This window comes from Lithobates pipiens, unplaced genomic scaffold, assembly GCF_037356315.1.
Source record: "Lithobates pipiens isolate NorthernLeopardFrog02 unplaced genomic scaffold, aLitPip1_a1.2 Scaffold_22, whole genome shotgun sequence".
Taxonomy (NCBI): domain Eukaryota; kingdom Metazoa; phylum Chordata; class Amphibia; order Anura; family Ranidae; genus Lithobates; species Lithobates pipiens.
In genome coordinates, this window is record NW_027507784.1 from 306,751,885 (window position 1) to 306,766,181 (window position 14,297).

Sequence of the window (14,297 nt, forward strand, 5' to 3'; positions counted from 1 at the left end):
AGACTGAGGACATCTTGTGGCACAAAAGTAGTACCTACAGAGGGCATCTCCAGATTAAAGGTGAGTAATGTAGCCTAAAGAAGCTCCTTTCAGAATCTGTTCACAGACTGGGATGCCGGGGGTGGCATTTATTTTTGAAAAAATGTAAAGCTTATATGGGATTTTTAGTACTTTGGGGTTCACATAGGCTGTAGATTTACTTTTATTGACCTTGTTAGCTACTCTAAGTATTCTGGCAGCATCGAGTACGACAACATTTAGACAGTAAATTGAGTGAAAGTTCTCATTTAACACAGTTGTGGGGTTTGCCACATAACATAAGTAGCTTACTGACCATCTTCACCTGCTGCCTGGCAGTACATTTCAGGTATGGCATGGTCCTGGGAATATTGTCCATCAAGCAAGCAAAATGTAAGACTACATTAAGGTAACATTTTTAATTTAATAATAATGTGCTTGCTAATAATATGCTAAAGTTTGTATAGAAAAGGTACTAAATACCTTTTCTCTACAGAATAGGGAGCATAAGACTGGCTCAGAATAATGCACACATATTTAGTCTAAGTCTTGAAAAATGGGTCGAAGGACATCCCTTTACTTGTGTTTTGTTTTTTTTGGGACAACAATACCTTGAAAACACAACATGTGCTCTCAGCTATTTGTTGGCTTACAAAGGATTTGCGAGCCAAGCTGGAAACCGTTTAAATTCTTCACCTTGGCGGATTTCAAAGGATTGTGTTTCCGACCCCCTGTTGGTGTTCAGGGGTCAAGTGGGCAGAAGAGTCCAAAGAGAGTATTGATATTTATTTCCCGAGCCGCTCACCTTCTTTTCCCCTCTTGCAGGACTGCTGCTGAGCAGAATGTATTTGAAACAGAAACAAGCAAAAAGTTCCTTTTTTTTCTTTGCCGCAGCTGTTGGCTGACAAGGAGGAGAGGAGCTGGCAGAACAACAAGGGAAGATGAGGCGGTACAGTCCGCAGGACAAAAAGGAGCGAGAAAGCGAGAATGTGCCGGTAATTCACAGCTGCTTTGTTTGTGGGGATGCTGAATTTAACCAACTCTTAACCAAGATGGCGGCATGAAAAATAATAAACGTCTTTGGATTTGTAATCCTCTATAAAATAACACACATTGTGAGATATATATATATATATATATATATATATATATATATATATATATATATATATATATATATATATTTATATATTGCACACACAGAGCGAGTAAAATAAGTATTGATCACGTCACCATTTTTCTAGGTAAATATATTTCTAAAGGTGGCATTGACATGACATTTTCACCACGTCGGTAACAACCCATGCAATCCATACATACAAAAACCCCCCAAAAAAAACAAATAAGTTCGGAATTTAAGTTATGTGTAATAAAATGGAATGACACAGGGAAAAAGTATTGAACATGCCAACTGAAATTTATTTAATACTTCATACATAACCCTTTGCTGGTAATGACAGCTTCAAGATGCCTCCTGTATGGAGAAACTAGTCGCATGCCTTGCATGCGATTTTGGCCCATTCTTCCATACAGTCTTTAACCACTTGACGTGAATCGATGTATCCGTACATCGGTACTTTGACACTAAATACCAGGGTTACGGCAGCAGTTAGCTGCTATAACCCTGGTATTTTCAGGAATGGCTTGTTTCTCTAAGATAAAAGTAGTCTCCATGGCGGATTCACCGCAAGATCACTTTTAAATCGGCGGTGGGAGAGGTGACCGCCCCCCCCTGACGTCTCCGCCGCTTACCGGACCTGCCGCAGAGACAATCGCGTCCTCTCCCGTGGATGCCTGGCCGCCGACTGGGGGGAGGGATGTTGGTCCCAGCTCGGCTCCATGGCATGGGAGGGCAGAAGCAACGTCAAACGTCACTTCCACCCATAGCTTTTAAAAGGAGAGTTTTTATTTTTATTGCATTCTAGTGTAAATATGAGATCTAAGGTCTTTTTGACCCCAGATCTCTTAATTAAGAGAACATGTCATGCTTTTTTTCTATTACAAGGGATGTTTACAGAAAAACAGTCAAAATAAAAAACAAAGTAAAATAAGAAAAACATTTTTTTTCCCAGACAAGCTCACGTGCAGAAGCGAATGCATACACGAGTAACTCACACCTATGAAAACTGTGTTCAAACCACAAATGAGGTATCACCGCGATCGTTAGAGCGAGAGCAATAATTCTAGACTTCCTCTGTAACTCAAAACTGGTAACCTGTGGAAATTTTTAAACATCGCCAAGGGAGATTTTTTTTTAAGGGTAAAAGTTGGCCTCCTTATCGGGGCTATCAGACACGCACCCTAGAGGAAGTAATTTATGATGAAATGCGTCGGACGGAGCCCTATGCTGACATCACCTGGTAATCATAAGTGAGCATTATTTTTTTTGTTTTGTTTTTTGCTGGCTGGATTGTTTTGTTTTACAATGCGCAATTGTCTACAGTAGAATATAAGTGCAATATCTTTTATTAAAGCTGTTTTTTTAAAGTTATTACACTGAGCGCGTTTTGTTTCCTGAGAGAATATATACTAGAAGTCAGAGTGGCTATACAAGTGTAAACCCGGGTGGCGCTCCTTTGGATCTCAGGTGCCTGGTGGCTGGATTGATTCAGATAGAATTGCTCAGTGATGATATAATCCAAATGTTTTGGATGCAAGTGTCTTAAATTCTCTTTACACGGGATCAAAACTAGCTGGTAAACGTTCATCTGTCCCTAAGGCCGGTGGCTAAAATTTACACAATCGAAGCTGATCACTTCACACTATATGAACTTTATTGTTTGATATTTTGTTGCGGTTCACCAAGAGCATATTCTCTTTGCACATTATTTTGAAATATAAATGTATCGTAAATGGATATTTACGATATATTTGATACCATATGAATTTTATTGTTTTGCACATTTCTGTTCTGGTTCACCAAGACGATTTTCTGTATATTATTTTGCGACATAAATAAAGTATTCATTTTAGAATTAGCGCAACAGATATATTTATAATTCTACCGTGTTTCCCCGATAGTAAGACACCCCCGATTGTAAGACGTATCGGGAGTTTCAGAGGGGTCGGCTAATATAAGCCGTACCCCGAAAGCAAGACATATGTCTTACTTTCGGGAAAACACGGGGGTATTGCTGCCTCCAGTGGCGTACTAAGAGTGGGGCGGGGGGTGCGGGCCGCACCGGGTGCCACACCCTGGGGGGGGGGGGGGGGTGCCAGGCCAGCGCCCTCCCCCTCCGACTGAAGAGACAGCGCCGTTCTGATCAGTCTCGGGCAGCGGCTGTCACTCACAGCCGAGCAGAGTGAAGCCGCCTCCCCCTCCTCTTGTATGGCTACACAGTGCTGTCCATGAAGGAGAAGGAGGGGAGGCGGCTTCACTGAAGCCGCCTCCCCCTCCTCCTCCTCCTCCTCCATACACAGCACTGTGTAGCCATACAAGAGGAGGGGGAGGTGGCTTCACTCTGCTCGGCTGTGAGTGACAGCCGCTGCCCGAGACTGATCAGAGCGGCGCGACGCAACCACAGAGAAGGGGATTATTGCGCCAGGTCCCGGATCACTGCCGACAGGTGTCACTGGCTCTGTGTCCTCCCGGTACAGGTCAGTGCTGGTCATACAGAGAGAGACCAAGGAGGGGGAGGGGGGGTGTGAAGAGATTCTCTGCAGCTCTTATTATGTAACCGCAAGATGCAGCTGAGGAGGACTACAAGTCCCATCATACCGGGCTGTGTGGGCTTACAGTTCTCTGCTGAGCATAGCAGCTTTGTATGCTTGGACTTGTAGTCCTCCATAGTGCAGCCTTGCATGCTGGGACTTGTAGGCCTCCTCTGTAGTACAGTGCAGCCTTGCATGCTGGGACTTGTAGTCCTCTGTAATGCAGTGCAGCCTTGCTTGCTGGGACTTGTAGTCCTCTTCTGTAGCGCAGTGCAGCTCTGCATGCTGGGATTTTTTTCCAATATAAGACATACCCCGAAAGTAAGACATAGTGGGGCTTTTGGGGATAAAAAGAAAGTAAGACACTGTCTTACTTTCGGGGAAACACGGTATCAGACAGGCAGCCCAAGGGCTCCTTCACAGCGGTACATTGCATTAACACCCTGTAAAACAAGTTTTAACATGTATTCGAGCAAATGCACAGCAATGTACAGTGAGGGGAAAAAAGTATTTGATCCTCTGCTGACTTTGTACGTTTGCCCACTGACAAAAATGATCTATAATAATGGTCTATAATTTTAATGGTAGGTTTATTTTAACAGTGTGACTAAAAACAACAACAAATAAATCCAGAAAAATGCGTTTAAAAAAAGTTATCAGCTGATATGCATATAAGTGAAGTATTTGATCCCCAATCAGCAAGATTTCTGGCTCCCAGGTGTCTTCTATACAGGTAACGAGCTGAGATTAGGAGCACTCTCTTAAAGGGAGTGCTCCCAATATCAGATTGTTACCTGTATAAAAGACATCTGTCCACAGAAGCAATCAGATTCCAATCTCTCCATCATGGCCAACACCAAAGAGCTGTTGTAGACCTACACAAGGGTGGAATGGGTTAGAAAGACCATCTCCAAGCAGCTTGGTAAGAGGGTGACAATAGCTGTTGCGATTATTTGCAAATGGAAGAAACACAAAATTTACTTTCAATTTCCCCATGTTCTGGGGCTCCATGCAAGATCTCACCTCGTGGAGTTTCAATGATCATGAATATGGTGAGGAATCAGCCCAGTACTACACTGGAAAAGCTGGTCAATGATCTCAATGCACCTGGGACCAACCATAGTCACCAATAATTGGTAACACACTATGCTGTGAAGGACTGAAATCCTGCAGCGCCCACAAGGCCCCCCTGCTCAAGAAAGTACATGTACAGGCCCCGTCTGAAGTTTTCTAATGAACATCTGAATGATTTAGAGGACAACTGGGGTGAAAGTGTTGTGGTCAGATGAGACCAAAATCAAGTTCTCAACTGGCCGTGTTTGCAGGAGGACCAAAATCGAGCTCTTTGGCATCACCTCAACTTGTGTTTGGAGGAGGAGAAATGCTGCCTATGACCCCAAGTACACCATCCCCACCATCAAATATGGAGGTGGAAACATTATGCTTCGGGGGTGTTTGTCTGCTAAGGGGACAGGACAACTTCACCACATCAAAGGGACAATGAACTGTCAAATCTTGGGTGAGAATGTCTTTTCCTCAGCCAGGGCATTGAAAATTGGTTGTGGATGGGTATTTAAGCATGACAATGATTCAAAACACAAGGGCAAGGCAACACAGGAGTGGCTCAAAAAGAAGCATATTAAAGGTCCAGGCCTAGTGGCCTAGCCAGTCTCCAGACCTTAATAAAAGGTTTGAGTTACCAAACGTACCAAACGTCAGCCTCAAAACCTTTAATGACTTGGAGAGGATCTGCAAAGTGTGTGAAAAAATCCCCTCTGAGATATGTTCAAGCCTGATGGTCAACTTCAAGAAACATCTGACCCCTGATTGCCAACAAGGGTTTTGCCACCAAGTACCGAGTCATATTTTGCGAAGGGGTCAAATACTTATTCCACTCATTAAAAGGCAAATCAATTTATAATTTTTTTAAATGTGTTTCTGGATATTTTTGTTGTTATTCTGTTTCTCACTGTTAAAACAAACCTACCATTAAAATTATAGACTGATTTTTACCCTCACTGTAAAAGGTTCTGTGTGGTGTGCTGCATTTCCATAAATTTTAAATAGAATCAAATGCAAGACACTGCACAACACATGTTGTAATGCAGAACTGAACACTGATGTAAACGATCTGTATACTGCATTAGGAAAAATGTGGCAAGAAGCATTCTTGAGATGTGCTGCAGTCCATTCAAAATGAATAGCCCTCCTAATGCGAAGCATGTACAAGGTGCAGTATTGTGCATTTATTAACTCAATGCACTGTGTGTGATTGAGCCCTAACAGCCAACTGAAGGAGCATGCACAGCAGGCTCAAAGCGATGTCGATAACTGTAAGGCTTTGTAACCCTACAGAAGGAAGTGCCGTTACTGGCAAAATCCTTTTACTTTTGAAATTTGTTCATGAAAATTGTAAACAGTGAGACACTATCCACATACAAAAAAAAAAAAATAGACAATAGGTTTACCTACCATTTAAAATTTTACAATCACCTCTTAACACCAACCCTAAAGCTTTAGCACTTAAAAGTGTTACTAAACCTACAACAGTAGAATCAGTCTGTATATTCAGTAAATCATGCTTGTTATACTCACTGTAGACCTTAAGGGGTTAAGCCTACGCATTGTGTAAAAAAAAGAAGAAGTTTGATCCTGTCTTCTCTGATCCTCCCCTTCTTCCACGGTCCCCAATCCATCCCCTGATAGGAACCGTGCCCTAGGGGGCACTCTGTACATGCTTAGTTTGGTGAGCATTGCTACAAGAGTTTTTTTTTTCTTAGGAGAGCACTGCCCAGAGGGTCAGGGGTCCTGCAGCCTCATAGGACAGTCTAAAGCAAATTAAAAATTTCCAACAAGCTTTAACCAGTGCTCAGCCAGACACTGATAGAAGTCACAAGACTGCTACATACTGTTGATGAGAAAAGGTATTTTAACAGTTTATATTTACTAAAATAATTGCATTTCCATGGTCTGTGTACCGTGGGAGACCAGATATAGTAAATGCAGGGTCCTGGGTAACACATTAAGCCTCAAATCACTTACCCATTCTAAAACCCCCAAGACCCCTTTCACACCACACTGCCCATAGCGTGGGCGGTAAAACTGTGCCATTTTTAGCAGCGCTTTACCGTCGGATTTGTGGCGCATTTCGCCCGCTAGCGGGGCGCTTTTACTCCCCGCTAGCGGCCGAGAAAGGATTAAAACCGCCAACAATACGCCGCAATAGCGGTGTTTTGCCGGCAGTATTAAAGCGGTGCCCCATTGTTTTCAATGGGGAGTAGCGGTGGAGGAGCGGTAATCACACCGCTCCTTCACCGCTCCAAAGAAGCTGCTGGCAGGACTTTTCCCTGACGTCCTGCCAGCGCACCGCTGTAGTGTGAAAGCCCTCGGGCTTTCACACTACAATGGTGCAGCTTTTTTAGGGCGGATTGCAGGCGCTATTTCTAACGCTATAGCGCCTGCAAAACGCCCGGGTGTTAAGGGGTCTAACCCTTCATCCCAACACTAACCCTATGCCAATTCTTCACCTAATCCTCGAAAGTGGTTAAGTCAGAAGATTTTGTTATCTTAATGCATTCTCAGCCTTGTATACTAAAACAAATAGCATTTCTGTGGGTCAAAACAACAAATTAAATTTTAACGGAACTCCCAACTAACTGAAAGGGTAAATCGCTGCATGATGTCCAGCTATAACTTCTGCATGGTGGTAGAGTATGGATCTGGGCTGAGGCTGCTATCCTGTTAACCACTTCAGCCCCGGCATATAGTCATATGAAGTCCGCAGATGGGATTTCCGGCCATCTAGGGGGCGCGCTAGCACCGCCGCTGGCATGCGCAGCATCGCTCGGGACCTGGTGCGCGTGCCCGCCGGCCGCGATGTCTGCCAGGCACCCGCGATTGCCCAGGAACACAGCAGGACCGTGCATCTGTGTATGTAAACACACAGATCCACGTCCCTTCAGTGGAGAGGAGACCGATGGTGTGTTCCCAGTACAGAGGAACACCGATTGGTCTCCTCCCCTTGTGAGTCCCCTCCCCCCACAGTTAGAATCACTCCCATAGGGAACATATTAACCCCTGCAGTGCCCCCTGGTGTTAACCCCTTCCCTGCCAGTCACATTTACACAGTAATCATTGCAATTTTATAGCACAGATCAATGTACAAATGTGAATGGTCCCAAAAATGTGTCAAAAGTGTCCGATGTGTCTGCCATAATGTCGCAGTCATGAAAAAAATACAAAAAAAAAAAAACAAATCGCAGCCATTACTAGTATTAAAAAAAAAAAAAAAGCCATAAATCTATCCCCTATTTTGTAGATGTTAGAACTTTTGCACAAACCAATCAATAAAGGCTCATTGTGATTTTTTTTTTTTTAAACCAAAAATATGTAGAATACGTATTGGCCTAAACTGAGGAAAAATAGTTTTTTTTTTTTTTTTAAATGGGGTATTTATTATAACAAAAAGTAAAAAAAAAATTTTTTCTTCAAAATTGTCGCTCTTCTTTTGTTTATAGCGCAAAAAATAAAGACCGCAGAGGTGATCAAATACCACCAAAATAAAGCTCTATTTGTGGGGAAAAAGGGACGTCAATTTTGTTTGGGTGCAACGTCGCATGACCGCGCAATTGTCCGTTAAAACGACCCAGTGCCAAATCGCAAGAAGTGCTCTCCTAAGGAAGGGGGTAAAATCCTCCGGGGCTGAAGTGGTTACATATTTAACATTCCACACAACAAAGACAATGTACAGGCTCACATAACCATTAACTTGTGTTATTTTACTCACCTTCCCAAAGCTTCCTTTGCCCAGAACTTTGAGGAAGTTAAAATCTGACACTTTCACACGGTCTCTGTTGCCATTGCTCTCGACTTTGGGCATGGGATTCCCTGCTTTTTCTTCCGCTGCTTTGGCGCTCGGCCCAATTCTGGCTCTCTGTGAACAACAACAAAAACAAACCATGCGCTTAAAAGCTGATTAACAAGCTGTAAAGTGGATCATATATTATTGGTTACTGTAAGTGCAGCTCAGACACTTTGCCTTTTAGACACCGATTCTTGTGCGTCGAAGTGTAGTCTACAGAAAGCTGCACAGCGTCATAGGATAGGATTATATTTTTCTTGTGGCCAAAGAAGGACAAATTTCCAAGTGGTTTTGCTTGTTTATACGTATCACTTGCAATTATCCAGGCATGTAAGAGTTAACTGATAACCATCTGGAATCAATAGAGTTCGTGCTTAAGCCGTGGGGAGCACAAATCGCATGACATGTCAAATTAAATGTTTCCCTATGAGCGCCATCTTCACTGGTCTGACACAAGTCGCTCCGAGTTTAGAAAAGGTTCCTGCACTACTTTGGTCAAACTTTGATACGACTTCAATGCCATAGAGTTTAAAAAGTCACATTAAGCCAGATCAAAGTTGGATTGAAGTTGCAGGGCAAATTCGGATCCGAAGTTGCACAACTTTCATGTCGGAGCAGTATAAACCTGGGCTAAACCCCTTTTTTCCTCTGGGTACCGTGCACCAAAGAAAAACTGCAACCAGAAAAAGCACATGCAGAGGTCTAGGTAGGCAGCCTTGAAAGTTTTAAATATTAGGCTCTGAAACCACCCCAATACATTTAAAGTGACACTTTCAGCACGGGATAACTTATTTGAGAATAAAAGGCAGCCCTGTATAGAACATAATCTATACTTAACTTTCTGGTTGCCCATACCCTAAGAAGCTTCACTGCTCCCTGACCACTGCAAGCATTTGACCCTTCCAGTAGAGTTTAATACCTTCTCCCACTGCTGCACTTAGTTGTGCCCCCCACTGCCTCATATCCTGTAGTAACGTACAGGCCAGTGAAAGTAAATGCAACATGCCGGAAGGGGGAGTAGGTATTTGACACATCCGGAAGTGTGGAATACCTGTAGCTGGCCACAATAGCATCTTAAAGTCAGTGGTATATAATAGGCAGCAAGTAAACATAATGTCCCTAAAGTTCATTATGTTGAAAGCAGAAAAAAAATAGGCGTTGCAGTTTGTTGCATATGGGGCTACATAGCAGCAGACCAATCAGGGTGTCAATGCTGACCCCTGTCAACATCAAAAGTGTCAACAATGGGCACATGAGCATCAGAATTAGATCACAGAGCAATGGATGCAATTTTTTTTTTACATAGTTGATTTAACACTTGTCAAGCGCTACACTTGTATTACTGTACTTTTATTTATTTACAAGGTTTGAACGGTCTCCTTGCATGCCAGCTGCTATATTGCTTGGTGCGCTCACGATAGTCATTTTGTATTCTTAATGGAAAAAGGTTGCCTGGTCTGATGAATCATACTTTTTTACATTGTATCATGTGGATGGTTGGGTGTGCTTGTGTCACTTACCTGGGGAAAATATGGAACCAGGATGCAGTATGGGAAGAAGGCAAGCCAGCGGAGGCAGTGTGATGCTTTGGGCAATGTTCTGCTGGGAAACCTGTCATTTATGTAGATTTTACTTTGACACATACCACCTACCTAAACATTGTTGCTGATCAAGTAAACCCCTGCATGGAAACCGTATTCCCTTATGGCAGTGGCATCTTTCAGCAAGATAATGCACCCTGCTACACTTCAAACATGGTTCAAGAATGGTTTGGGGAACACAACAGTACGTTAGAGGTGTTGAGTTTTCCTCTAAATTCTCCAAAGCCTAATGTATTGAGTCAGATCCATGGAGGCCCCAACCTACAGGACTTAAAGGATCTGATACTGATGGCTTGGTGCCAGATACCACAGCATACCTTTAGGGGCCTAGTGATGACCATGACAGGTCAGGGCTGTTTGGCAGCAAAGGGGGCCCTACTCAAAATTATGTCGATGGTCATAAAGTTATGGCCGGTCAGTGTATAAAAACTATCTGTACAAGTTAAAAATGATTGTACAGGACATTAATTGGAGGATAGCAGAAGGAACCAGCGAAAGCTGCTAGAGGACCGAGGAGACTTTACAATCCTGGAAGGATTTTCTGATTGGACTTTTGAGGATCATTCTCAGCAACAGAGCAGAGCTCAGCTGCATGGACAATCAGAAAAGCAAGTATTTTGATTCTTCTTTACAGGTGATTGAGAAAATATAGAAAATGTGCTTGTAGTTTTGGAAAAAGTGTTTCAAGGAAAAGCAGCTCTCACAATATAAGGTGTTCAATATACCAAATGGTAAATGAAAAAAAAGTGCTGCACTAATCCAAACTAGTGCAAATATATGTAAAAAGCAATCAGTGAATAGCGCAAGACAAACGCCAACTCTTCATATGTGCTCATCACATGAACATGTAGTCTTCCTCTGAGGACCACGCTAACTGAACGGACAGGTAATCCAAGACACCTCCCTAGCCTGACAGGCTGGTGTCCATCATCAGTATCTTCAGCACCACAGGGAGAAAGAATTACCTCAACTTCAGTGGCAGACTGGATAGCCACCAATACAAGGTTAATGTGATTTTGATGTGTAGATGAAGGGGTAATCCAAAGAGTCCTTTTGTTCCATGTAGTCATGATGTTGCACTGCATCAGTCTTTAATTAAACAGAGTTGAAGGAGGCTACGATCAGCCACAGCAAAGACAAATAGAGGGATACTTCAGGAAATGTTACTCCGACACCTTGGGCCAGAGGGTCAGAATCTTCTCCTGGGGAAGTAACACGCATGATAGGGCCGTGTCTATGACAAGGCCCAGATACTTCAGGAAGTGCGACAGTTCCAGGGTTAAATAAGGACCAAGTCAAGGTTTTGCATTACTTCCGCCGTTTGTTGCACAGTAGCCTTTAGGCTGTTCTCTGATTGCTCCCGTAGGAGCAGATCATCCAATTAGCCAAGAACAGGAATCCCTCTGCCTTGCAGACGAGCCAACACTGGGGCCAGCACCTTGCTGAATATTCGTGGTGTCATGACTTGTCCAAAGGGCTCATCCAAAAACAGAAAATGCAGATGTGGAGGTAGACATACTTGATGTCCACCAAGGCCAGAAAGTCCCCCAATAAAGAGACAATCACTGACTGCACAGATTCCTCATGCAACTTTTGAACATGTAAAACTTGTTAAAGTACTTGATGCAGAATGGGTCACACATCACCATCTGGCTAATGGACAATAACTATTAAACTTTTCTGGTTCTGGAAAAGGGGCAATAACAGGTTCAGCGCAGAAAACAAGGCTGTTCTTTTGTTGTTCCCTCACTGGGAAGGTTTGTTGTCCATCTTAGCAGGTTTGGGTTTCCAGGATTTTTTTCTGAAAGGAATTCTTCTATGCCCACAAGTTCTGAAAGGAACCCTTCCTAGGCAAAGATGGCTCTTTGCAGGCACCTGCCACTTTTTCACAGACGAGTGTCTGATTTTCCTCCCATAATTTTTGGATAATAATGTATCCAAGGCATTTCCAAAGAGATGCTCGCACCCTGGAAAGGCATCTGTTCCAGCTGCTTTTTTGCAAGGGAGCTTGGCTGACCAGTATTTTAGCCACAATACTCGCATCATGTGAACCACAGTAAGACTTGGCAGAGAGCTGTTGAAGGGAATCTTCCAACACATCCACACAGAAGTGTAACACTTTGGGAAAGAGTTTTAGATGCCAACTAGCTCAAAAATCGGACTTCAGGGCTCCAGGTACTTTAGCTATACATGTTGCCCAGACAAGCAAGGCTTGACAAACCCCAATGGATGCAATGATGCGCTGCATGACCTCACTAGCCCAGGAACTAAGTACTTACATACTGGTATGTAGTCCACTTGGACTGTAGGGGTTTTATTCAAACAAAACACAGCCAGGTCCACAGCGGGGACCATGCACTTTTTGAGGAAGCTTTCTTCCTTCAGATATTCTTGCACAAATGGTCTAAGGGGACAATTACTTTGTATGGATGAGCCCAGTGCTAGTACAGATCTTCCTCAGCATGAGTCAGAGGCATCCACTTCCTGTGACCTCTGTTCTTCCTATTCCAACTTTGAAATGTGTGGGAAGGGAAACTCACAAGGTAGCTCATGTGGTGACAGAGACCCAACACATTTATGGCTACTCCACTGTAAATCCTTATGGACATCTGCCAACAGTCCCAGCACTGTGAGGAAGGTAGTAAAAAATGTCTCCTTGGACACAAAGGGACCCGAGGAAGGAGTCCCTTAAGGAGTACGTGAAAAACAGGTGCTTATTCAGAGCCAGAGCAGGTCTGTTGCCCGAGAAATGAGCTTGTAGAAGAAAGACTTTCCCCAACTGTAATGTGGGGTTATGTCCAGGGAGATCCCTGTCCCCCTTCATTCAGTTCTGCCACACTCACTGTGCCTGTAATGGGCACAATACAGTACTGATCAAAGGTAAGGGTGGCCTCCCAGTGTCCAATCACCTAGTACGTTGCTGGTACTGGTATCCCGTGGTCACAATGTGGCTTGTGCTATACCACTGTTGAGCTGCCAAGGGTGCATCCTGTATGGTCCATTTCCAGTCCAGAAAATGCAGAATCCTTCCATCAGGCATGCCTGAACAGCAGCAGAGGTGAGCGGGCTGCAAATGCCCAAACACTGGCCAGTGAGCACTTGTTGTAGGATCCAGTGTGAGTAGCAGCTTGCAGGCCTTCCCTGTATTCACCCGCGTGTGAGCACAGCCCGTCTAGGAATAGGAAGATCCATAGGGACCAATTTAGACAACTGCAGCTGCTCTTCAGCACTGAGGCTCAGCAGCCGTATGCAGTTGTTGGAATAAAATGTATCAAAAAAAAAAAAAAAAACACAAGGGACAGGTCCATCATCTACAGCAGTGTTTCTCAGTTACAGTCTTCAATTCGCCCCAACAGGACATGTTTTCAGGCTTCCCATTATTTTGAACGGGTGATTTGATCAGTTTTACTGCCTTGGTAATTACCACAGCCATCTGCGGGAAATCCTGAGATGGCCCAGCACAGAGGACAATCAGCTACTCAAAGAAGAGAAGTAGGCTATGACTTGGCCAAAAGGAGGGGACTGTGCTAGAGAACTGACTCTTCCTAAAGTAGTCAAATTTTCTATCAAACTCAAAGGCACATTGCAAAAGAATAAAAAAAAAATTTAGGGAAGAGAACACTACTGCAAATAAGCATTTAAAATACTTTTCCTGCACTTTTACCTGCATTTTTTTTAAAATTGGTATGTCTTTTTTTAAAAGGAAACTTGCACTGAGGATAACGGACATTGTGATCTGTGTATTTTAAAGAGACACAAAGTCATTAAAGTGGAACTTTACCCATAACAACTTGATACAAATAATGTACTTTAGCAAGGATGACACATTTGACATTAATAATTATGCTACGAAAATTTGTGTGTGTTGTAAATTGCCTCCAGCATGGCTCCTGTTTCTTCTTGCTGAAAGCTGCCATTTTGCTGAAGCCCAGAGCCCTGTGAGCAGCAGTAAATCTTTTGGCTGTCAGCAGATTGTCTTTTACAAATTAAGCACAGTGCCTAAAAATAGAGGGCAACTGAGCATGTGCAAAGCAGGATGAGATTGTGTATTGCTGGATTTTAAATAGTATAGCCCCTTATTTATATTGTTTTACATTTGCTATACCTGCAAAAAGAGCCAGCCTGAAGTGATCTAGCAGGACCTCTGCTGACTAAAGTTCCACTTT

General features: G+C 43.3%; 1 protein-coding gene across 1 annotated transcript in view; it reads right to left on the reverse strand.

The window, feature by feature from the left end:
• The window catches only part of PRKCB (protein kinase C beta), a 344,681-nt gene that overhangs the window by 60,770 nt on the left and 269,614 nt on the right, over nt 1–14,297 (reverse strand). The window contains exon 9 of the mRNA XM_077449335.1: nt 8,456–8,602. Coding sequence (XP_077305461.1) covers nt 8,456–8,602 — 147 coding nt within the window. The remainder of the gene's footprint in view (nt 1–8,455; nt 8,603–14,297) is intronic.